General features: G+C 37.8%; 1 protein-coding gene across 1 annotated transcript; it reads right to left on the bottom strand.

The window, feature by feature from the left end:
• Positions 1 to 283: 283 nt before the first annotated feature.
• LOC114460314 (uncharacterized) lies at positions 284 to 23237 on the bottom strand. The gene is made up of 17 exons (XM_028442242.1): positions 23200 to 23237; positions 21603 to 21772; positions 21147 to 21269; positions 20549 to 20662; positions 18385 to 20407; positions 18184 to 18300; positions 17383 to 17481; positions 15527 to 15619; positions 13923 to 13996; positions 13707 to 13782; positions 7294 to 7460; positions 6671 to 6862; positions 6349 to 6530; positions 5998 to 6235; positions 5814 to 5903; positions 5241 to 5634; positions 284 to 327 (listed from the first exon to the last, which is right to left on the bottom strand). Exons 2-17 carry the CDS (start codon positions 21762 to 21764, stop codon positions 284 to 286), a joined length of 4188 nt encoding a protein of 1395 aa, XP_028298043.1. The 5' UTR covers positions 21765 to 21772; positions 23200 to 23237.
• Between the last annotated feature and the right edge of the window lie 3819 nt (positions 23238 to 27056).

Raw genomic sequence — 27056 nt, 5'->3', positions numbered from 1 at the left:
CAGTCACCGACCAAGCACACAGACATCACTGGGGGTGGAGCCACAAGCAGGAATACCTGAAACACAGACAAGAGTTAAACTAAAACACAGAATAAACAAAGACTCAGAACAAAAGTGCTAAACACAAACAAAACAGAACCTGACAGTGCTACATCTTAAATTTGTGCACAGCTTTTATCAATATTTAAATATGTAACAATTTCTAATCACATCATTCATATCCTACGACTTGGTTTGCTTGATAGATCAGCCATTGGGTTCAAATTATTTATTTTTTTCCCCTTCAGATGCACTGAGGAAATGTGACGATGTCATAGATGACTTCACCTGCAGGAAAACCAGGAGAATAAATGAATAAGGATGGACTGAAGGATGGATGGATGGTGCTTTATTAGCTTGTGTTGGTTAATGCTGCTTTATAAAGCACTACCAGAAAATCACACTATTTTTGGTTAATAGTTTATTTGTGCAATACCTCTGAGAACTTCAATTGTTTAAGTTGATGTGTGTTCATTACTGCAATTTTAGTATTGTAGTATTGTTTTGTGGCAAAGTGACTAATGTGTGCACTAATGTCTTCAAACTGCAGCTATTTCAGTTCAATTAATGTTTGGTTTGTTAATTTTATATTTATCTTGTTTTTTTTGTTGCAATGCCTTCCTCTAATAATATTAATCATGTGTAATTTGACCGTGTTACTAATATGTTTAAATTGACTTTCATTTACTTGTGTGTTATTTTATAATTGGATGTGAAACTCTTTTGTCAAAATTAAATAAAATGGCAAAAAAGTAGAGAGATCTGAGGAATTTATTTCATTTCAATAATTTAACATGCATAGCTGTCATAAAAAAAATGCACTACATGTAGTGTTGACCTTCAACAGCATGTGTAAACAAGGTGGGAGAAAAAAAGACAATATTGGGATTTTTATAAGGGAGCCCTGATACACCATATTTGTTATTGTTATTTTCCTTAAATGTACCCCTTTTTTGTTCTTTGCTTTTGAAGAAGTTGGAAGTTGAGTTCATTATCCTTATGGAGTTTGTATTTTTGCAAATATTTAGTAAAAGTTAAAACAATTAATAAAAAACAACACCCAGTGTTTGTTTTGTTTATTTTGCTTATGCATTTCATGTGTTTCAGCGTACGCCACCTGAAGTGATCTTACCTACGCACAGTTTCATAAATGTTGGGAGAATATGGAGGCTATATTAAATAATTGTTTATGTTTCTTTAATGGTGTTTTACGACGTTGATTTTGTTAGATGTTAAAAGCTTGTTCATGTGGATCTAAATTTAATATTTTGATAAGCGCATTGAGATGACTTTGTTGTAAATTACGCTATATAAATAAAGTTGAATTCAACTGAATTGAATTAACACTTTTCAGCAGAAACATATGAAATTGTCATTGGTGTTGACATTGGTGGTCACGATTTGGAACACCCTGCTTACCCTACCCTAGTGCTCACGGAACGTCACTGAGAGCCTGTGTTTGTTCATGTGCACGCAGCAGCCTCCGTTTGGGTGCTGTAAGTGACACTGTGTTGTTGCTGCTGCTGCTAGAATGGTGTGTGCACATAGAACAGACCTGGGCACTTTACGGCCCGTGGGCCACATGCGGCCCTACGGTTGACTGACCGGCCCACGTAAGGTTCATAAGAAATTACAAAATGAACACATTTTCTTTCTTTCATTTTGAAGCTTTTGTTATTTTACGTCGCGCATTGGTACGTAAGCAGTAGTGGAACAAATCAGCGCTTCAGCACCACGGAGAGCGACCAGTTTATTTTGACACACTTTATGTATTTCAACTCAGAGCCTGTATAAGTAGCTATAAAGTTTAGTAAAACTGGCACAGCGGCCCACATGTTCACAAACACAATTTCAATATGAAGTACTAGAAGCTCACTGCATATCAGTCCATTTACAGTTATTTATGGTCACTTTTTACTGGATCCAAACTGAGATGCCGCTCCGTCCGCTCCTCGTGCACCATTGCCTCAGCAGTCCTCCGGTGGTTTTGCACCGAGCCTGCGCACGCATGCACCTAATTTAGTATGACTCATTTCACCCCCAAATGGTCGACTAAAAAGAGAAAGGTAGATGCTGAATGCAGGGTTTTCAACAAGATGTGGACTGCCAAGTATTTATTTACCAAAGTCAGACGTAAAGTGGTGTGTTTGGTTTACGGGGACCAGATTGCTGTGTTCAAGGATTACAATTTGAGTCGACATTACAAGACGAAACATTCGGAGAAATATAAAAACTTGAATGATGGTGAGATGGTGCGGATATCGGAAGATTTGGTAGCGAAGCTCCAAAAGCAACAAGGATTTTTTACCAAGCTTCACACATCCAGGGATGCTGCAACCAGGACCAGCTTTGTAATATCACTAAAAACAGTAAGCCATTCTCACAGGGAGAGTTTGTAAAAGAGTGCTTGGTGGACTCTGCAGCGCTGATTGTCCTGAAAAAAGAAGCATTTGAACAAGTCCAGCTGTCCAGGCGCACAGTGACGAGAAGGATGGAGGACATTGCAGGAAATTTGGAGCTTCATCTGCAACGTGAAGTGGCAAATTCTGACTTTTTTTCCTTGACTTTGGACGAGAGCTGTGATGTCCGTGACAGCCCAGTTACTTGTATTTGTTTGTGGGATTACGGAGGAGCTGGCAGCAATGCGCTCAATGTAAGGGACCACGACAAAGAGCGATCTGTTCACGCAAGCATGGACACGCTGGGACTGAAATGGGACAGACTGACGGGTGTCACAACGGATGGTTGTCAAAATCTAACAAGTGAGTGAAATCAACGCAGATCAGAAAGTGGTATTTTGCATTGTATTTTACATCAGCATGTGTTGTGGAAGTCAGTGCTTAAAATTGACCATATGATTAATGTTGTAACTAAAATATTGAACTTCATCAGGGCACGAGCTTTGAATCACAGGCAGTTTGTTGCACTTTTAGAGGAGCACAAGACTGAACATGGTGACATCAGCTATCACACAACTATCTGATGGCTCAGCCTGGGCAAAGTGCTAAAAAGAGTCTGAGATCTGAAAGCAGAGATCTGAGAGTTTTGTGAGAAGAAAGGCAAAGACATCTCAGATGAGAAATGGCTGACAGATTTTGTATTTGCTGTTGACGTGACTGCACTGATGACTGCACTGAACACCAAACTGCAAGGCAAGGGCCTTTTCGTCCATGAAATGCACAACCTGGTGAAGGCTTTCATGGCCAAGTTACAGTTTCTTTCAAGGCAACTGGAGAGCAACAATCTCACTCACATGCAAACCCTGAAGGAAGTCACACCATCAGATGATCACCTCCGCAGGTACTCATCTATGTTAGGAGCACCGCATGGCAAGTTTTCGAGGCGATTTGAAGATCTCAGAACAATGGAGAGTGAGATGCACTTGATTTCCTCACCATTTACCTGCAATGTGGATGATGCACCAAGTGATGTCCAGCTGGAACTCATTGACCTGCAGTCTGATGCAGAGCACTTCAAGTCACAACCACTGCTGGATTTCTACTCTGCTCTTAAGCAAGAGAGGTTTCCAAACATGAGGAGACATGCTCAGAAGATTTTTGTGCTCTTTGGCTCTAGCTACATAAGTGAGCAAACATTCTCAGTGATGAAGTTTAACAAGTCCAGGTACAGATCCTCTCTCACTGATGATCATCTGTCAGCTGTGCTTTGCATCTCCACCTCAGACATTCAACCTGACTTTGATGCACTTGTTAAAGACCAACAGAGACTAGATTTCTCTCACTTAATAAGAAAAAAGAACTGGAAAAAAAACACACAACGAGTGTGAATGTGATTAACCAACAAATGTAGGCACGTAATTGTTCCAATATGTCATACAATGTCATACTGAATGTGGCTGAAAATGGTCACTAATATAGTGAATCAAAAACTGTACAAATGTTCACATTTTGTTAACCATTGTTTTGGGAAGTTTTAGTGAATAAATGTCATTTTTTTCTCTCTTTTATTGCTCAATTGTAACATATATTCTCACCAGTCTTTCCAGCTTATCAAAACAATGTTATTTACTGCTTTATATAAAGAAACACAATTAATGTTATGCAGATTTCAGTTCAGTTTTGGTCCGGCCCTCCATAATATTTTCTTGTTCTCACGTGGCCCCATGTAAAAAACAATTGTCCACCCCTGACATAGAGAGAAAGAAGCGCTGCAGTAATATGCTTTTAACAGAGCATGTTTTATTACTGTGATGTTGCTGTCGGACTAAAGTTAGCTTGTTAGCTCCTGTGGGAGGGACTTTGGGAAGTTTGGAGGCAGGGCTAGAGAGCAGCGGGGAGGGATTGGGAGAGAGGGATCTCAGAGGTGTGCACGGCACCTTTAAGGAGATGGAGATGTTCTTTAGTCTTTACACTTTTGAACAGCTGAATCATGATTAAACAGTACAGATCGTATTATTCTCAGTGCAGCACAGTCTCTGCCAAGGCTCACATGCAGACACACACTGACGCACACAGTTATCAAGACAGATAAAGACTGGAGCCAAACCTTCTCATAACATCTTCATCATCCTCCAACATTGCCACTATGGGCATCTGACTCCCTCCCTTTTGTCTCTCACTGTTGGGACCTATTCTTATCTGTATAAAAAGCTTAAGCTTTGAAACTGTTGGAGCGGGGCGCGGCACTTCCTTCGGGCGTCCACTTGGACGGACGCTAATTTTGTTTCACTTTGTTCCATCTTGTACCTTTTTTACTTAGCCTTAGAATAAACCTTTTTTATAAAACCATCAATACTTCTCCTGGACTCCATCATTCAACCAGAGCAATGAATCATGTCTCAAATGAGGTCAACCGTAAATTCTGCCGTAACAGGTGGAAGGCTGTTTTTGTTTTTGATTTAATCTAACTGCTGAATGTCAAATCTGAGTCAATCAGAACAATCAAGGTTCTAGCGTTTTTCCACCTGTTCTTTGATCACCACCAGTTTAAGTCAATTATTATATTAAATGAGATGTAGAGGCTCTTAAACTATAACACGGAAGAAGAACATGGAACATGAACAAATGAATACATATTTACATGTTTATTTGTTTCAAAAAATGATTGTGAAAATCCAAAAAAATTATTTCAAACAAACTATTGAATATATGTGTTTACAACAACAAGCATTAAGCGTTTGAAAAAGAAAGTCTTGATTCTTTTGAAATGTTTTTGAATCCTCTTCTTCAAAGAACCAAAACAGCCGGTAACTCCATCTGAAGACTGATCCAGAACGTCATCATTTAAATGAGGAGTGGGAGCAGACACCAAGTCCAAGTCAGTTAGAGGAGGGAGACCATCAGCTTCTGCAGTGGCCAACTTCAGTGTGTCTCTATCTGATGACTTGGATGCAGAGGCATCATCCAGAACAGACTTTTCATCTGATGCATGGCAGGAGGTCTCATCAGCCTGTAATGAGGGTTGATGGTGTCTGATGGTCTCCTGCTGGTTGAGGTGGGATGTTCTGAAGAAAGGATGGAACTGAGCCTGACAGGGAGAGATCCTTTCATTTCCATCCAAGCAGAGAAGCTGCTTCAGCAGGTCCACGAAGGCTTCTCTGTCCTCAACCTCACCACTTTCTTCTCCTGAATGAACCTGCATTTAAAATACAAAAAACTGGTCATTACATAAACTCACACATCAGACATATCGGTAAGTAGTTTATGGTCAAGATATCTCACAAGCTTCATGACAGTCAAGATTTAATCAGAACAATGACTAGATTTGGAAACTGCTTGAAATGTTTTTTATATTGACATTTATGAAAAACTTACATTGACCAGATCATCCAAAGTAGAGATCTTAACACTATAGTGTTCCTCCTTAGTTGAGATGATGTTATGAAATTCATATTCCTCTGGTGTCTGGGGAAACAAGATGAGTGTTATGAAATTCCTTATAAAGTTACATTTTGGTGAACTTGAGTTTACCAGAAAAAAAAAAAAAAAAAACTTCTACCATCAGTCGCCATTTTGAGCCCTCCTCGGCCTCACAAAAGAAGACACTGGTGTAAGCCCCGGCCTGAAGCTGGTCGTCCTTCGGTAACCCAAGGAGCTCTGAAACACGCTTCATCATTTGGTATTCACAGAACACAGAGAAGAGGTTTTCTCCAATGTAGAGGAATACAAGCAAACAACCAAGGGCCCACACATCAATGGCCTCACTGACAGGAAGGCCAATGGAGACTTCAGGAGCCCTGAGGAGAAAGGATGTGAGATAAGAGTGAGAATCTATGACCAACATATCAATACAATGCATTACAGATTTGTCCTAACCACAGCTAAGCCATGTGAGGAGAAATCCTCCTACCTGTATCCTAGAGGCTGAATCTCAAGGCCAGGCTTCATGCTGGAAGTTTTAACAGCCACACCAAAGTCGATTAATTTCACCTTCAGTTCCTGGATATTCCCACTGACCACCATGACATTGTCAGGTTTTATGTCTGCGTGTGTGATTCCAAGGCCTTTTAGGGCATCTAAAGCCACCAATAGCTGCAGAAACGAGATCAGAAGACACAGGTTTAGAACAAACATTGTCCATTTGCTATATGAGCTCAGGTTTTAAATCAGGAATTCTTTCATTTTTTGTTTCGGTGTTACAGTAAGTCTAAAGTTCTGCGTGCCAACCATACCTGCTCAGCAATTGGACGGATATAATTCACACTCAGGGATTCCCACTCTCGGTTTTTCATCAGATCGTAAAGGTCGACCTCAAGAAGTTCAAATGCCAGGCAATTGTAGCCCACGTACATAAAATGCTCGTAAAATGTAAGCAAATTTGTACGGTCAGTATCAAGGACACTAATTATCTTTAGCATTGAAATCTGTGGAAAAAAAAACAGAAGAAGAAAAAGACAATTAGATGTTAAATACTTTGGCTGGTTCCAACAGGTCTTAGAAAATCTTCTATTGTGAATTTGCAAATATCACAAAAGTGCAAATGTGAACAAAGTTTGGTTTCAATGTTGATATTAACAAACATGTCAAGTAATAAGTACAAAAGCTATACAAACAAGTGTAAATGGACAATGGCTATTAGCTTAACATTTACATGTTTATAGATATGATATCTAGATGGAATATTGGGTTAAAAATATACAGATATTTTAAAAATAGATTTGTGTTTTCCCAAAATTGTATTGAACAGTACAATACCATGTTAAAGTGATTACACATTAATAACAAAAATATTGTTCATAGAGTTTAGAAGTAGAGAAACCTGAGCCATCAAATGTTAGAAGGTGTAAACAGGTACCTCATGCTCAAAATAGTCTTCATAGCCCTCCTTGATGATTTTCACAGCCACCGTCTTGTTGTTCTTAAGGTTCTGGCACTTCAAAACCTTCCCAAAGCCGCCTTCACCAATACGCTCCAGGATGGAGTAATCTGCAGTGCTGCTGCGGAGAACTGGACGTTCAGCTGCTGTGAGTGTGGAAAGAAAGAACAGAGGGTCAGTATTGAGTAGTTCAGTCTGTGTCTGTGTCTGTAGTGAACAAAGGTGACCATATAATTGTGTTGTGAGGAAGGGCCTTAATGACACTTATACAACAATTAGTCATTTGACTGGACAAGAGACATTCAATGAGTGCTGATATAGACATTAATCAACTGACAGTTAGGAAATGTTTAACAAAATGTGCTTGCAATACTGTTGTATAGAAGCAATATATAAAGGTAGATATGTTGCAAAATGTGAGAGCTTATAGAATGTGATCTGAGCTTGTGTATAAAAAATCCTCACACACGTGAAATAAATTTACACAAATGATGGAAAAGCATTTAGAGACTGATATTTACACATAAAATGACAGCTTCAAACTTGTAATCCAACATTTATTCACATGTTTTTTAATTACGGTAAACAATCATTTGCGCAAGTAATTAAAAAAATATGTGAATAAATGTTGGATTACAAGTTTGCAGCTAAAATTTTACGTGTAAACATCAGTCTATACAGTTTTTCTTGTCATTTGTGACATTAAAAGTTTTTCACATGTGTGGATTTTTTATACACAAGCCACTTTCAAGTCTAAAGTCCCTATCTAAAGTATAAAAACCCTGTTTCTCATTGAGTCTTTTTTACCTGCTGCAGCTGAAGTATCAGAACACAGAAAAGTGGACATTTTACACTCAACGTCTTTAAAAGTCACAAAAACTGTCTTCTTCACAATGTTGACTAAGATGGAACTGCTCTCTGTCTAAGTCACAGCTCTCTTTCATCTCCAGTGTGGTTTCCAGGGAAACGGTAGATTCTAAGAAGGTGATTCTTTTTTAACATGCTCCTGATTGGTTGAGGATGTGGTCAGGGTCAGCCCATTATATAGGCAATATAGGTAAATGCTAAGGGCGCCATACAGCCAGGGGGCGCCAAAATGCCTGAGTGGACAAAAAATAAATAAAAGAAATTGAAAATTTAAAAATTCAACAACCAAAGTGCTGATATTATTAGCATTATTAATAAATCGTTTTAGTTAAAAAAATAGTTTTACTCCAACCCTCCCCACCCCACCCCTCACATTATTTGACACCTGTGGACGGTTTGCTGAGGTGGGTTTACTGCTGCACAGGCACGGCCCAGGATGTTTTCTCTCCCAGTGCTAAGGGGTGTAGGATTGAGATGTGGGGGTGCTGATAAATACAAACAACAGTAACAACAAAAAATTACATTACTTTTATAAGGAGTTTCTCATTTTTTCTTTAATAAAAGAAGTTGAACAACACAGAATGTTAGATATAAATCAGGATCAACTTTATTTGCCATGTAATGTATGTTATACAGACGATGAATTTGACTTGGTGAACTGTGCTCTCTCTAAAAATGTAAACATCAAATAATAACAATCAACTAGAAAAAATATAAACATAAATATGAACAGTAGTTAGACTAATATGTGCAAAACTTAATAAAATAATATAACATAACAGTAACAAGATAATAATAATAATAATAATAATAATAATAATAATAATAATAATAATAATAATAATAATAATAATAATAATAATAATAATAATAGTGCAGTAGTAGTAGTAGTGCAGTGTGAGTGATGTCATTAAATATTAATCAACTTGAAAAAATATAAACATAATATGTAAATATAAACATACATATAAAATATAATAATAATAATAATAATTGTTATTATTATTATTATTATTATTATTATTATTATTATTATTTATATTATTATTATTATTATTATTACTGAACGATTATTAATAATAAAATTAATAGTGCAGTAGTAATAGTAGTAGTAGTAGTAGTAGTAGCAGTAGTGCAGTGATGAGTAGTGCAGGTGAACATTTAAATTAAATAGTATGTACATGAATATTCTCAGTGACAGATTGTTCCAGGGTTGTTACATGTTTAGTTCCATGGTTATTTCACAGCAACAGGTCTGACACTCTTTGACTGTTTAACGTTAATCAGAGTGACAGCCTGGGGGAAGAAATAGTTTTTATGGTGGGTTGTTTTGGCGTACAGTGATCTGTAGCGTCTGCCAGAGGGGAGGAGTTTGAACAGATTGTTTGCAGGGTGTGAGGGGTCTGCAGTGATGTTACCTGCCCGTTTCCTGACCCTGGACAGGTATAAGTCTTGGATAGAGGGCAGTTTGACACCAATGATCTTCTCTACAGTCCTGATTAACTGTTGTAGTCTGTGTCTGTATAGTTTGGTTGCAGATCCAAACCAGACAGTGATGGAGGTGCACAGAACAGACTGAATGATGGAGGTGTAGAACATGATCAGCAGCTCCTGGGCCAGGTTGAATTTCCTCACCTGATGCAAGAAGTTCATCCTCTGCTGTGCCTTTTTTTCTGATTGTGTCTATGTGGGAGGTCCACTTCAGGTCCTGTGAGATTGTAGTTTTAACTAAATTTGGTCAAAGCATATTTAACAAATTAGTTAAGCATAATACAATTAACCACAAGGCAATGGCAACAAAAAAAATAATAAACAAAAGTCACCTATTCAACACCTGACAGCCACTCTTTCTCCTGCCAATAATCAGACAGTAAATCTAAAATGCAAAACGTCAGAGAAGAACTAACTCACCCTAGTTGTTTTATAGGAGAACAATGTGTTTGTTGTTGTTTCTGCGTGTTTGGACAGACAGGCAAGATTGCTGAGTTGAGGGTTTGACTTTCGGTTTCTCAGGTATGTTTTAACGCGTCGCATGCAGGAAAAATTGCACTCACATGAAGCAGAGGTGACAGGTAGTGTGATAGAAATGGGTAATAATTTGTCTCTAGGTCTTCATTTTCTACGGAAACTCCTTTTTTCTTAATTATCTATTGCATTGGACTGCTGGTGAACGTTAAAATGATGCATGAAAAAGACTCTTCCGCCCTTCCATCCCCTATCACTCACACACAAGGGGCTTAACTGGGGCTACACATATTCCTGACGGGGCTATAGTGCCCCCTAGCCTCGGTGTAGCGCCGTCCCTGTTGCTGCAGCAAGTGGTGTCATCATGCCTATAAAACCAAACTAATTATCTGGTGCCCAGGGAAGAAAAAACATGAAGAAGAGGAGGAAAAATGCAATAATACACAACTGCAGCCACAGGTGCAGTACAAGCGACGCCCCCTACAAGCAATTTTTCAATGCACTGAGCTTTTAAAAAACGCCCACATGTGCGGCGGTGGCCGGTGAAGAAATTTTTTAATGTAACCTTGCATTTAGCCATGAAATGGAGGTGGTAGCGTTGAGGTTAGTGGAAAGGTTCATGTCCAGGTATTGGCTCAGGGAGATCGATAGGGCGTGGTTTGTACGGAGTGTGGTTTTTAGCGGCTGCAGCTAAACATTTATCGAAAAACGTGGAAAAGCCAAAGTTAAACTAATGCTTGACTATCATGGACAACAAGCTAGCAGAGCGACCATGCTAAGCTATGTTAGCACTGCTCGCAGTTAGCGCTAAACAAAAACAGATAAAGTACTAGCCTAACAAAACTATTAATTTATTTCATTGTAGTTTCACTTCATTTTAAGATAACTATGTATTTTTATGCAAATGTCAATATTGATGTCACAGTTTCTGTTTCATACAATTAGGATTATCTTAATAGAGATAGCCCCGAGGCCTCATTTATTTTAATTGTGATATCTACATCATAAATTACTTGACCTATAGATAGATAAACATATTATAGATGGATAAAATATTAGGAACATTATTAATATTCCTATTTTAACGAAGACTTTAACACCAGCTCTTTTGATACATTTTAGAATGTTTAAATGAATACGAGTCTAGAGGAAACTTAGACTGTCCAACTGTTTAATGTTGGATAATTCATATCCCTCATTTTACTTTTATTAAAACTGTATTCTGTAGATAACCATTTATTTTATTAGTATTCTGAATCAATCTATTTCATAAATAATAAATAGCAAAATAAAAGTAGATGAATGTTGTGTTCTTGTCATGGTATGGTGTGGGTGTGGACCCAAAAGCAGAGGCAGAATTAGGCAGCAGGCAGGTGTAAAGTTCAAAAGACTCCATGTTTAATCACAAAAAAACTAAATCCAACAAGGCACAAGGAAAACCAGGGAACAAACGCAGCAGAACACGAGGAGGGTCAACATTACAATGATCCCACAGTCATACTGTGTCCAAGCACTCAGCTAAATAGTGAGGGAATCTTGATTGGGAATGGGCCACACCTGGGTGGAAACATGAGGGAGCTAATCAGTCACCGACCAAGCACACAGACATCACTGGGGGTGGAGCCACAAGCAGGAATACCTGAAACACAGACAAGAGTTAAACTAAAACACAGAATAAACAAAGACTCAGAACAAAAGTGCTAAACACAAACAAAACAGAACCTGACAGTGCTACATCTTAAATTTGTGCACAGCTTTTATCAATATTTAAATATGTAACAATTTCTAATCACATCATTCATATCCTACGACTTGGTTTGCTTGATAGATCAGCCATTGGGTTCAAAATATTTATTTTTTTCCCCTTCAGATGCACTGAGGAAATGTGATGATGTCATAGATGACTTCACCTGCAGGAAAACCAGGAGAATAAATGAATAAGGATGGACTGAAGGATGGATGGATGGTGCTTTATTAGCTTGTGTTGGTTAATGCTGCTTTATAAAGCACTACCAGAAAATCACACTATTTTTGGTTAATAGTTTATTTGTGCAATACCTCTGAGAACTTCAATTGTTTAAGTTGATGTGTGTTCATTACTGCAATTTTAGTATTGTAGTATTGTTTTGTGGCAAAGTGACTAATGTGTGCACTAATGTCTTCAAACTGCAGCTATTTCAGTTCAATTAATGTTTGGTTTGTTAATTTTATATTTATCTTGTTTTTTTTTGTTGCAATGCCTTCCTCTAATATTATTAATCATGTGTAATTTGACCGTGTTACTAATATGTTTAAATTGACTTTCATTTACTTGTGTGTTATTTTATAATTGGATGTGAAACTCTTTTGTCAAAATTAAATAAAATGGCAAAAAAGTAGAGAGAGATCTGAGGTATTTCTTTCATTTCAATAATTTAACATGCATAGCTGTCATAAAAAAAATGCACTACATGTAGTGTTGACCTTCAACAGCATGTGCAAACAAGGTGGGAGAAAAAAAGACAATATTGGGATTTTTATATGGGAGCCCTGATACACCATATTTGTTATTGTTATTTTCCTTAAATGTACCCCTTTTTTGTTCTTTGCTTTTGAAGAAGTTGGAAGTTGAGTTCATTATCCTTATGGAGTTTGTATTTTTGCAAATATTTAGTAAAAGTTAAACTACATATGTGTAGAACTGAACATAGAACTCTAACATGGATCCATGTGTTAAATTATAATTGACAATTTTCATAGAATTTTTATGACAATTACAATTACAAAGTCAAGTATCTAAACTCAATTAAAAAATGACTTATGATTACGACATGGCAACAGATTTTTAAAACTACAATTACAATTATGCCATATTTGTAATTAATCATCAATTAAGCAATTACAATTACAATTGGCCCCAACCCTGGTACCTGGAGAACAGGGGACCAACGGTGGAGTCACTGCCGAGGTACTGAGTATGTGTTTGAAGGTTGGATGTACAAAGAGGTGTACATACTCTGTACTCTGTAGTGTTATTAAGGGGTTTATGTGCGGGTGCAAAGTAAAATAGTGTGTGCGATTTCCCTGGTTTATTTCTATGGGACATGTGCAAGATAAATGTATTTGTTGTTGTATCTGTACTTTTTCTTTTTTACTCATTTATATATTTTTTGTTTGGTGTATTTTTCTGTAATGTTTATTGGAGTCAATAAGTGTATTTTTGCATCTTTCTGTTGTCTTTTTGTGTTTTTTTGTATAATTCTTGTTTTTTGTTGCCATTGTAGTGTGATTCTGGAGTCATTTTGTGTATTTTTGTACAAATATTAAGTTTTGTGTATTTTGAGTCATTTTCATATTTTTGTTGTCATTTGGTGTATTTTTCTGTAATATTTTTTTTGGAGTTATTGGAGCCTTTTTGTATATTTTTGTGCATTTCTGTTGTCGTTTTGTGTACTTTTTGTATAAATGTTCAGTTTTTTGTTTTGATTTACTATTTTTGTTATAAATGCACACACACACACACGCACGCACGCACGCACGCATACACACACACACACACACACACACACACACACACACACGCAGTCTTGTAAAACTATATGTTGTGGGGCGCACCAGTTCCTTTATCACTTGAGGGGACATCATGTTCCTTAGGTCCTGCAGCTCCCAAAAAAATCAAGCAGGAAGTAAAAATTATGCTTAACAGCTTTTTCACCATGAATTATTTTTATCATGAAATAATTTTTTATCATTGACTCATTAGTCACATTTTGGGGACAGCGAATTTACATACTCACACACAAAAACTTTGTTTTAATAACATTACGAGGAACCTGATTTGCATGAACACACACAATGTGTTCTTCAGTCTCTGAGGGGACAGAAGACAAAAACACAATAATAATAATTTTACATTACTTTTGCTCATAAATTAATTAAAGCAACAAAAAATCTGAGGAGCTACATGGGAGTCGAAAGAGCCGGCTCTTTTTATTGAGCCGAGCCATTAGAACCAGCTTTCTTAAAAGAGCCGGAATTCCTAATTCCTTCACAACCAGAATCCACATTTTATATTGAATGAGAGCAGTTATGCAGTGTCTGACTGAGGAGTTCAGACGCCACTGAGATACCTTCAAACCCCGTGCCCCCCCCACACAGAACACCCCCTCAGGGACAATGATCAGACTGCCGAGTCTGTGGAAAAAGATTTTAGCTAATTATCTAAATGTGGCAAAGTCTTCAAGCACAACACAATACACAGCAATAAAAATGAAAAATCCATTTATCATGAATATTTTATTTTGAAAAACTCAAAAATAAAACTGTGTGATCAATTTGTGACCAATACTGTTTTCTTCTTCTTCTTCCACAAACAGTACAAACATTTTAGAATGGAATACAAACAAGTAGAAAGCAGCATGTTAAACATCAGGCAACATTATTGTTACTATTAAGAGGTGAAATAAAAGTGGAAGACTTTAAACTTCACACAGATGAATGTCTTCATTTTCATTGAAAGAAAAAGTGAATTTAGCACCAAATGTTTATGTTCTGCTTTAAACAAACTGAAATATGTCTTTTTAAACTGAGAATAAACTTTCTGTTTTAAAACAAACTTAAATACAACACGTTTTATCTCAACTAAAACGTTCAAAAAAATGCTCCTCTCCAGAATACCTAATAAAATCAAAGTGAGATGCTCATTAAAATGTTTTCCATTAGAAAGAAATAAAAGAAAAGCTATGAGGGGCCATTAGAGACATTATTCAGAAAAAAAACTCTGACCCACACATATGAAAATGCTCACACACAAAATATTTTCTCTCACGCACACATATGAAAGTGCTTATCCATATTTGTACAATCCTGCGCCCATACACGTATAATCCCACACTTATATGTAGAATCCTGCACGCATGCATATGAAAAGCTCTCACACATACTACTGATATTTCAGTGTAACAGGAAGGTATTTCATTGGAACAGGAAGGTATTTTATTATGACAGGAAGGTATTTCAAACACCTGCGATGCAGGCTTTCTCTTCGGTGCCACCTCCCTGTCAGAATAAAATACCTCCCTGTTCCACTGAAATAACTTCCGGTTACACTGAAATCTCAGTAGTGTGCGAGAGCTTTTCATATGCATGCACGCAAAATTCTACATAAATGAATATATTTCATTTTTGTGTGAGATAAATTTTTCATGTGTGGGAGAGAGTTTTTTCTGAATAATGTCCCTAACGGCCCTGCATAAAAAGCCATTACTGACTCAGCTGTGTGATGTTAACTCTCTCTTGCTTGCAACGATCCGGTTGTGTATATAGTACTTGACGCTTTTCCAGTCTCTGTCTCTGAGAGTGTCAGGATCAGCATTCAAACAATCCTCACATTCCCTTTTACCTGGAACCTGGCCAGAGCGAATGAACCTCATCAGCTTCTTCTCAACAGCCCCAATTTCCTTCGCTGTCCATTTCCTCTTTACAACCGATTTTCCTAAAATGAGACAAAATATTCAATGAGAGACTGAGTGCAGTTCATCCATCCATTTTCCAAAACCACTTGCTCCCTTTCGGGGTCACAGGTTGCTGTTTGTATCTCTGCAGTCGCTGGGTGGGATTGACCTAGACAGGTACGCAGTCTGTTACAGAGCTGACACACACACAGAAGCAGAGAAGCGGTACGCCTTAATGTAGCCCAGAGGATAAGGTGACAACGGACATGCATGAGCATAACTTTTAACCTACTTGCCTTGGCAGGGGTAGGATGAATAATTTTTAGGGATGCACCGAATATTCGGCCGAATACTGCAAAAAAAGCAACATTCGGTCTTCAGTTTAGTGAGTTTAAAGCAAGGCTGAATAGTAGCGTGTGACGCAATGTTGCAATCAAACAACGTGCAGTGATTTTGAGTCGGAAAAGTGTGTGCGCTTTGCTGCAGGAGCAGCAGCACCAGCCCCTCCTTTCTGCTCACAAACACAGCCAGACTCTCTCCTTACCGCTCTTCGTCGTCCGTCACTGCGTAAAAGTTGGAAACTGTCTAATTCCACTATCGAGTCTGTTGTTAGCGCTGTGAGCCACGAATCCGTAAACATCCCCATTGTTTCCTCCTCAATTCACAAGCAATGCCGGGTCTCACTACATTGCCTGGTGTGGCATTAGCACGGAGTGCTAACAGCTGTGTAAACAATGGGTCCGTGGCTCCAAGCAGTGACTCCCAACACAATCGGCAGCAGAAAAATTAGTGCAGTTTGTATTTATATATATATATATATATATATATATATATATATATATATATATGGTAATAAAGTATAATGTAAATTCTATATATTATTCCGCAGTGTTGTTTTATCTGTTAGCTAGTTGGAGAGGGAGGAGCTCACATTCTAGGAGGCGTGTTAGGTGACATCACCTGCCAACGTGGGCAAAATCAAACTGTCCCGTTTAAAGCTGACTTTGTTTTTACAAAACGTGGAATAACAAGGGAGGGAGGAAACAGAACATTTTAGACTTTGTTCCTCTGAATGAGCGTAAAGGATGTATATCACTGTAGCTAAACCATTAGAAAGTAATTTTTTCATCGTACCTCCCCTTTAATGCACTTTAGTTTTTTTTATTCGAAGGGTTAATATAAATGAAAAACTTTGTTGTGCTTTTTTGAAATGCAAAGACTACTAGAATATTTAAAAAATGTCAGAATATTCAATAAACATTTACTTTCTTTAAAACATGTCTAAAAATGTATTCTAGGCTATTTATGCACTATTAAAAAAAAAAATAGTGAAAAACTTAACAACCACGTGTTTATATTTCATTCGGCTTCGGCCACAAATTTTCATTTGGTGCATCCCTAATAATTTTTTAACCATTTCCAGGACATTTGACCTTTTTTCTCATTTACCATGTTTTCCATGATTGGTCAATAATTTTCCAAGTTTTTCAGGACACAGGGACTAAAACACTGTGCTGCCCCTTGATAAAACATTTTTTTTTTTTTAAATAGAACTACAAATAAGAACAATAGCAAACTTATTAAACATTAATAAATAAATAATAAACAAAAAAAATCTGTCTTTAGACTAGATCTTAGAAGAAACACCTGCAGGTAGCCCAACAAATCCAGCATTTTCCCAAAGAAAATGTCTCACTGTGGAACCAGGACAGTAAATTACACCACAGATCACACTAACACAACAGAGAGGAAACACTGGCTCGTCAGGCAAGTTTGACAAACATAAGTGGGTTTCAGACGTCACCTTTTGAGGCTGGCTGATGTCTTGTTGGGCAGTCTCGTCTTTGTCCTGGTGATGATTTCTGACCCCGAGGACTTTGGACAGCTCTCCTTTCTGAGACATCTAAACACATCAAAGTTTAATCACTCTCAATATACAAATAAGCAGAGCTGCAACCACTACTTCATAATCTCAATTTATTTTTTTCATTTTTTTCTATAAAAAGTGTCAAAGCCCAAAATTTTAATTTCTGAGCTGTTAAAGAGAAACACTGCAAATTCTGAACGCTCACATCTGAGTTAATGTGTTTGATTTTAGGGACTATACTATGAAGCTAAATAATTATATCCTGGATTTATTGTATTATTTGCTCCTTATTTGTTTTGTTTTTTTTTAAAGTACATGAATAGAGCATTTTTTAAGTTGTCAGTTCACCATGCATCAGCATCATGTTTGATTTACGCAAACAACTATTTTCAGTTTTATAGATCATCCTCTTAGCGAAATACAACTACACTGCTGTGCTAAGGCTTTGCAGCAGCCTCCCCGTGGAGCTAAGAGAAACATAAAACCTGGACTCTTTTAAAGCTAAACTGAAAAACCTTTTTAAGAAAGCTTATAATTGTTAATGATTTTAAATGTGTTTTCCTGTAGCACTCTGAGATTCCCTGAATAAAAGTGTGTTACAAATAACATTTATTATTATTTATATTAATATATCAGCTGCTGCTTTTCTAAAAGCTTTTGGTAACATCAGTGTACCTGAATATTTGCAAAGAAATGGAAAATTACTACAATATGTTATATCTGTGTTTCAGTCAATACCTGTGCACGGAGTCCCAGGAACTGTGGCATCTTCTTTGTCATTAGGCTCTTCATCACTAAGCTCCTGTTCGCAGAGCTCTTCCTCATTGGGCTCCTGGTCACATTCCCCAGCTGCCTCTGTCAAAACAAATGCGCATCTTCAGTCCAGGAAAACTTTCAATAAAGTGCTGATGAAATGTATGTCAGTAAGTGTCTTTATACCCTGTGGATCAATGTTAATTTCATCCAAACTCTTTCCTTGGAAATCTGCAATCCTTCCTTGTTCAAGGGCAATCAGTACTTTGCTCACTTTGGCAAGTTGGAGGGTTTTGTCTGGTAGTCTGTAGAACTCACGGTGGATCCTTATATCGTGGCCAAGAAAGTTGGCCAATTGATCCATCTCTGTGTTGCTCATGTTCAGTACAGTTGAGAGTGTGGCAGCATGTTTTCGCAACTTTGTTGAGGTCAAAGCCTTTGGACATTTCGCACTGCAAGCAAGAGCAAAACTTCGGAGCGAGTCTGACCCTCTGAAGTGGGTCGTTGCTGATGGCCGTGCAAACATGTACTGATTAGTCTTTATGACGCCACAAGCATCTCGTTTTTTCACCAGCAAATCCAGAGCATCCACCATTTTAGGGGTAAGCAAAATGGGGACAGCACGTCCTCTTTTCCCTCTGATAATGACCCTTGTAAAGTGTTTGCATAAAACTTTCTCAGCCTCAGAAAGTGCCCAGTCTATGTCTCCATGTGGGGTAGATGTGTCTCTTGTAAGAAAAGAAGAAAGCCGCATTCTTGAAACCTCTCCCTCTCTACGTCTGTTGAACAAAATAATTTCAGCCATGACCACTTTTGCAAGTGCAGACCAGTTCTTTTCTGATGCCTCTTCCAACAAGTTACTGCTGCATTCATCACAGTTTTTGTTCAGAAAGGTGTGAAGTTTTTGCACATCCTCAGTGAACGGCAGCATTGTTGGCACATTCCATTGTGATTCTGAAGCATTGCGTGCTGCTGTAGCAGACACCAGCTCATTCCACTTTTCACTGTGGACTTCTTGAAAGTCTGTTGCTTTCTTCTCCAACACTTTGTCTCCAGCAATTAAAGCCTGGACCTTTACAACTTTGCTGAGTTTTGACAAAGCATTTCCTATTTTCTTTGCAAGTGAGGGAACTCTGTATTTTTCAGTTTCTTCATCATATCCACATGTCAATTTTACAGCTTTGACAACCTCCACATATTTTTTGGGATTGATAAAATCTGCCATTGTCTTAAGTGTGGTAGCATTTCGCGCAGCAATCAAAAGTCTTCCAAGTTCTCTCAGAGTCTGCCTAATATAGGCTTGAGATGCATCAGATGATCCTTTTTTGTTTAGCAACTGCTCTGCAATTCTGATGATGTGACGATCATTTTTTACAGCACTTGTGATTTCATCAGCCTGCATAACACTGAGCAGCTTCCATATTCGTTCACTAATGTCATCTGGAGCTGGTTCTGCAAAACTACAGAGAGCTTGTACTTTGTTTTTTCCACGTTGTGGTCTGGCCTCTTTTGATCGGAACTGGCAGACTTTTATGTGTCGCCAAAGAATCTTACGAATGAAAAGCCCCTGGCAGTAGGCACAGTGCATGTAGTCATCTCTCTTACTGTCCTTGCATGGTCGTTTGCAAGCAACAAGTTCTCCTTCCCCCTTTTTCATGACAGCTGCATTATGTGCAAAATTACCTTGGTTCCTTATTAAATCAAGATGAAGTTTTCTTTTCTTTGAGCCCTTTGGAAAACTGAAGGCTTCCAGGACTTTACCTTCATCAGAGTGCTTCAGTTGAAGATGTCTTGCAATTTTGCTGCATGACTTCTCACAGTACAGGCAGTAGTGTCTCTTGTTATACACTCTTTTTCCATTGTTCTTCTTAACAGCAGGAACATGAATCTGCCCCTCCACACATGCCGGAGCATTTCTCCGAACAGGTCGCTGACTGGTGCCAGCACAGTCTTCATCGTCTGTCCACTCACACTCAGCCTCGCTGCTATCTCCATCTTCCTCATTTACAATAGTGCTGTCAGGAACAATATGTTTTGATGTAGAAGCAATGTCTCGGAGGACTTTCTTCCTTGGACTCAGTTTAGCTATGGTAACTGAACTAACATCTGATAAGCTATCTTCACTTGACTCAGAGTTGGGAATGTATTCTTCTCCACTATCTAAGGAATCATAGAGCTCTTCTGAGCATTCTGGAATTATGTCGTTCATCTGAACAAAATTAAAAAAAAAAAAAAAAAAAGAATTATTGGTCAGATGCATATGAATTTTTGACATTTATGATGTACATTAATACCTAAATGTTATTGTCTAAAATGAAAGTAAAGTAATTTAAGACGTTGAACATCTTACAAAGACACTCTTTGTTCTTCTGAGCCTTGGTATAGGTCCATCAGAAACACTGTCATCCCTGAACTGAGGCAGCAATCTGAAGCATTTACTTGCACCAACTGATCCTTCCAATTCCTAAAAATGCAAATTCAACATTCCACTCAGTCTTTGAAGATAAGCAAAGCAAACATTTTGGCTATTGTCTTGTTTAAAGGATAGTCCACATTCTGCAATATAAACCCTGACTAAACAGGGTGGAATGTTATATGTTGGAAATGTGACAACTGTGTTAAAACTTCTTAGATAGTTAATAGTCAGCCACACACATCAGATGTACCTGGCATTGTGGGGTCGTGTGTAACTCGTACATTATCTCACATTTGTGGGGACACAAGGTGGGTTTTTCTTTTCTGAGTGTACACACAAATTATGAATCTTGACATAACTCACTTTGTGGGGACGCCGTAAGTGTATGAAATTTAGTCACTATTTTGGCATTTTACACCAATTGTAGCACACTAAAAAATGAAGAAACGTTTTCTGCAGCAAAGTGAGTTCACCAACATCACCTTGCGAGGGTCTCCCAAAGTCTCTGACGCACCATTGAGTATGAATTTACCAGTTTGTCCAGTGACGTAGCTCCAGATCGGCTGCTGTGACGTGCTTTGACTTTGCTTTTGACACTGGGAACTGGATCGGTGTCGTCACTAGATACGTCAGTCACCTCATCACTTTTAGTGTCCTGCAGATTCAAAAATTTGAGTTAATATTCAGCCACACACATCAGACATACCTGGCATTGTGGGGTCGTGTGTAACTCGTACATTATCTCACATTTGTGGGGACACAAGGTGGGTTTTTCTTTTCTGAGTGTACACACAAATTATGAATCTTGACATAACTCACTTTGTGGGGACGCCGTAAGTGTATGAAATTTAGTCACTATTTTGGCATTTTACACCAATTGTAGCACACTAAAAAATGAAGAAATGTTTTCTGCAGCAAAGTGAGTTCACCAACATCACCTTGCGAGGGTCTCCCAAAGTCTCTGACGCACCATTGAGTATGAATTTACCAGTTTGTCCAGTGACGTAGCTCCAGATCGGCTGCTGTGACGTGCTTTGACTTTGCTTTTGACACTGGGAACTGCATCAGTGTCGTCAGTCTTACGTGACTCCATTTTGGCTTCAGAAATATTTGTCTCCTCAACTGACACGTGATTTGCTCTCCCAAACATTTTCAGGTCTAGGGAAACAAAACCATAATTTTCTGTAAAACATCTGAAATCGTTCGGGACAAAAGTGTCTATTACAATTCATATTGATGGTGTCTAAACATCATGCTTTACTGCTCCTCAATCCTTGTTTAACTGATAAATCAAATTCATTATTTCGGATGTTCTCTTTAACTTTACACCATTTTAGAAAATAACTGGTTAAAACTTTATTATTGTGCACAGTTACTGTTATGAACATATACTTAGGCAACATCTGAATGAGGTAACCTTTTAAATAATAATATTTAAAAAATACATTGATTTACAGTAGGAACTCGTCGCTGTTAGACAGTAGCTCTAACAACTAGTACAATGATAAACTTAGTGATATTACAGCCTGTGAATGCAGTATGGGGCAGAATTTACTCCGCTAAGTCTCAGAAATGTTTTTTAAGCTTTTAACTTAACTTTTTTATGGAAGCCCAAAAGATTCAGAATGAAATACTTAAAAACAAAATTTTAAAATAAATACCAATTTGATAAATAAATAAATAATATGGCCATTAAATTGTAAAATAAGTTAATGTTATGAAATATGTTTTGTTATTCTTTAATATTTAATAATTATTGTTTTATTATATTGAAATATATCATAATTATTATTTTAACAATGTCATACATTTTAAAATAATGACTTTTTATTTATTTTCCAAGATTTTTTTGAATTAAAAACGTTTTTTTTACAAAGCCAATTTTTATTTCATAATGTCATTTCTCAGCAGAATGACTTGATCTGTTAATCAAAGCTAGTGTTAAAATAATCATTATGAAATATTTAATTATAATCAAATAATATTAAATATTAAAGAATAGTAAAAATATATTTCATTCACAATACCTTATTTTACAATTTAATGGCCATATATATTTGTCTATTATTTATCAAAATTTGTATTTATTTCAAAATTATGTTTTTATTTATTTAATTATAAATCTTTTGGGCTTACATACTTTTTAACCTGCAGGTGCTATGATTATTATTTAATTAAACTTGAAACTGCTTGTATTAGCGTATTTCATATTAGCTTCACTGTGTACCGAGCTGCGGTTAACGTGACCGCGGCCTACATGTGTTTCTAGCCTGCTAGCATTCAAAATGTATTAGTTTCAAAGCGTGGCTGCTCCGGTTATTTCTCTTTTACTGACTTTCACATATATCACCTCTTGCCTAGATAACCCTGTGTAGCATCACATATCTTTATAAAACATTAAACAAATATCTTACTTAAAAACGATGCATAACTGGCATAACTAGCATTAGCTTTCAGCTATTAAGCTAACGTAATTATAACGTTAGCTTACACAAATATAGCTATGTAGCTGACAAAGTAACTAGTGGAGTAACAAACTAACGCTAAATTAATATAAATCACGTGATGTTTATGATTAAACTTACCATAAAATACAGGTACTGTACTCACCTGCTTTCGCCTCGACGGCTTACAGCTCATTTGCATGAGTAGCGTATGTAGCCCCGCCCCCTCGTATGCGGATGAACGAAGAGCTTATTTGCATATTCAGTGAGTGTGTGTGACGGAGACCCGGCCCCCCGTCCTGCAGTACCGTAATGCACCTGAAAAGTGGCGCTCTGGGACACACACATACACACAATTTGCCAGATAAGGTCACTTGTGTGACATGCCCTAATATTCACAGCAGACATTTGTCTGCACCTCTACTACATGTTTTATGGCTTAAACTTAGTGGGGACACGATTTATGACCCCATAAATTTTTGTGTCCCCAGGACGTGACTGTGTATTCATGTTGATGTCCCCACACATGTAGTTTTACAAACACACGCACACACACACACACACACACACACACACACACGACCCCCAATTCCTTTTAAGTTACATTTAAAAGTGCATAGAACACATTCATCAGTCGCCTTGGTAACCATTTGTTGACAGTTTTACAGATGCTGCTTTGAAGTTTTCAGTTGAGCTGCTTCATTCTTTCATCTCTAGTCATTCTACAGCACAGACAAACAAACTCTCCAAAACTACACAACTTTCCTGAGGCCATTATCTTTACAGAATGTTCTCCAGAAACAGTGTAAGGAATATGGACTCATACCCTCCTCCTCAACAGTCTCTCCTAGACGGCATTGATAAAAAAATGTTCCCAGCCAAACTGTGGAGTCTGGTGAATGACCCAGCCAACGATTCTATCTTCTGGGACAGCAGAGGTGAGGAAGTCATCATCAACCAGTGCCTCTTTGAGAAAGAGGTCCTGTCCCAAGGGTGTGGTCTCCCAGACACCTTCAAATCCTTCCACCGCCAGCTCAACCTGTACCGCTTCAAGAATGTTCATGGCAATGGTATTAAAATGGGATGTAGACACTTCTACAACCCCAACTTCAAAAGGGGATACCCTGAACTCGCTCACCAGCTGACAAGGAACACAGTCAAAAACAGGCTCAAGACTGTGGCCCACCAGAAGACTCATCGGCTTCCACACAAAAATGAGAAGTTTCTTGCAGGTGGTAAAGGCTGTGCATCCCCAGTCCCTCTAAAAAACACGACGAGTGTGGATCACAGTGCAGCTCTGCCTCCCCACGTTTTTCAAGCATGTGAAGAGATGCCAGTATACCACCTTGATGATTCTTCTCAGTCGTTCTCTCTGACTGGTTTTTATCAGGCAACACATTGTTTGATCCAGCCTGGATCGGACGAATCCACCAAATTTCCAAGCCCAGGAGAAAAATCACAGTGGGAGAATGGTGATATAAACTTGGACTTGGTGTTCCAAATGGCAGATGAGCTGATGCCACTTCCATCTCCCAGCAACGTCCAGTTCGTGTCACTGGTTACTGAAACAGCTGATCAAGGGGTCTCACCTTATTGATTTAACTGAACAGTCAGAGGACCTTTGTTTCACCCCAGGATGTGAGGTCATTGTGTACAGCTCATATATGAGCCCTATAGTCTTTTGTGGTCAACTTTTAACATGTTTTTGTTGTTCTATGTTAATAGTAATTTAATTGAATAAAGTGTTCATACTATCAATACTGGTCTTTTTTTTTTTTTCTAAATGTGAAACAAAGTGGTATAATTTCTTATAACTTGTATGACATCACTATACCTTTGCTCATGTAAACAATCAGAACAATGATCAAAAACATCACAATGAGAAGTTGTTTTGTAAAATGTATTAATATCTAATGCTAGCAAAGTGTTAGTAAATTTTTTATTTATTTTTTTACTAACACTACAAGTACATTTGATAATACAATTCTTGAATTTCATTGATTTAATAGTGATCCATAGTCCTGTTTTTTTTTTTTTGGAAGCAAACATTATGAATTAATCTTGTACTTTGGGGGGAAAAAAAATAAATAAAATAAACAACCTATACTGCTTATTATCCAACAGAAGGAAACTTATTTAAAATAAATATTTACAGAGTTGTCACAATGGGGTTTTATTTTGGAGGGCAGGAAGGAGATCTTGGCCTCCCTCCCAGCAGCCTTCTCCTGCTGATTGGTCTCCAGCTACAACTAATTACCTGCTGGGTATAAATGGGGAGGCTTTGCTTCAGGTCAGGGCTGGGACATTACTTTCGTTGCATTCTACTTTCGTTCTATGATACCACTTGTGAACTCGGCTCGGTTTGCATACCAGTAACTCCTGGATCGACAACAGGTGTTTTTCCCCTGCAGTTGGACGTTCTGACCCTCGCTCTGTGTTCTTGGTTTGCCTTTTTGTGTTTTTGATTACCTCTGCCTCCCTGGACTGACCATGCCTCAGAAAAAAATTAATATCGGAATTATGCACCTGAGCTCTGCCTCCGTCCCTGCATTTGGGTCTGTACCTACACCTGCACATGACAGAATGTCCCAGCAACAGGTTGAACACACACTGTAGTCATGGTCTGACATTTCGGTCCACTCAATATATGACTAACAAAGTCAAAAGGCTTTGAAAATGTTCCTTTTTGGTAGGCTTTGGGTTATTGCACCACAAAGTTCACAATTCAAGGTGTAGGAGGGTGAGTTATTATTAATGGGTTATATAACTAAGAATATTAATTATGATTATTAATATTACTTCAAATTTTGCGGGGTGCCACTCCTTTTAACAGGAGAAATATGTCTAAGTTTTTAGACTAAACTCATCAATGTGAAACCAGGGAAAAGTGAATTCTACCAGCAATATCTACACCATCATCACAGCTTTAATGAATCAGAAGAATCAAAGATTATGTTTAACCTTTTATTCAAAAGTCAACAATTAACACAGTCAAAATATCAATTGAAATGGGATAATTAAATCATGATAAAATGCATTTCTAGACTAATAAAAGTGAGGATTATATGTAATAAAGTGAAATCACTATTCTAGGAGAATGATAGTCTACTAAATATTGAATAAAAATGCAGGATACATATTCGAATAATAAGATCATAAAATCAAAGAATAAAATCATAAATAGAGCTCATAAAACAAAGAGAGGAAAACAGAAAGGGGAAACGAACAGACATGAATGAGATGAACTGTGTGTGGAACATGTTGTGAGTGTGTGTAAGTTTGTAGTTATGGAAGTATGTATGTGATCTATTGTGGATCAAGTTTGCTGATGAAAGTTCATTCAGGTACCTTGAAGATGATGTCAGGGTGAGACCTGGAGGTGCTGTTTGAAGCAATGCAGCAGGACGTGCCACCGTTGAGTTCTGTTGCGTTTCAACAGATTAGCCCCTTCAGCCGTTCCAGGCGGTTCTGGCCTTCGCAGCTGGGTTAGAGAATGGCTCGTGGCTTACCACAGTGGGTCGCGGGCCGGGCTTCTTTCGGCTGTTACGCACGTCACTAGATGCTGGATTCGTCCGAACCAAGCAGCTGTTGATTCCAAAAATCTAACTGTTTCAACTAAAATAAAATGAAATAAATGAAAAGGTGGGGAAGGGAAACGCGTTGAGCATGAAACGCCAGCGTCCCAAAACTGAAGTTAGGAGCGGCTTTCTTCCTTTTAAAAGCTTATCTTTGGGACTTGCCTCCCAAGAAGGAAACTTTGTTGATTGGTTTAAAGTTGCCAGCATCTCAGCTGGAAGCCTGTGGGTGTGTCTGGGGTGTGTGTTTATGTGAGACAAAGACAAACAGGAGGGATGATTCCTAGATTTACACATAAACCATAATAATGAGTTCAGCATATTCAAATAATCTTTTCAACATCATATCTTGAAATATCATGTATTACGAAAGAGTTTGATACCAAATACGACTGGAAAATAGCCTAGGATCACTTTAGGAAC

This window comes from Gouania willdenowi, unplaced genomic scaffold (genome assembly GCF_900634775.1).
Source record: "Gouania willdenowi unplaced genomic scaffold, fGouWil2.1 scaffold_423_arrow_ctg1, whole genome shotgun sequence".
NCBI lineage: Eukaryota > Metazoa > Chordata > Actinopteri > Blenniiformes > Gobiesocidae > Gouania > Gouania willdenowi.
The sequence above is the reverse complement of the archived record's forward strand: the minus strand, read 5'-3'. Positions and strand labels throughout refer to the sequence as shown.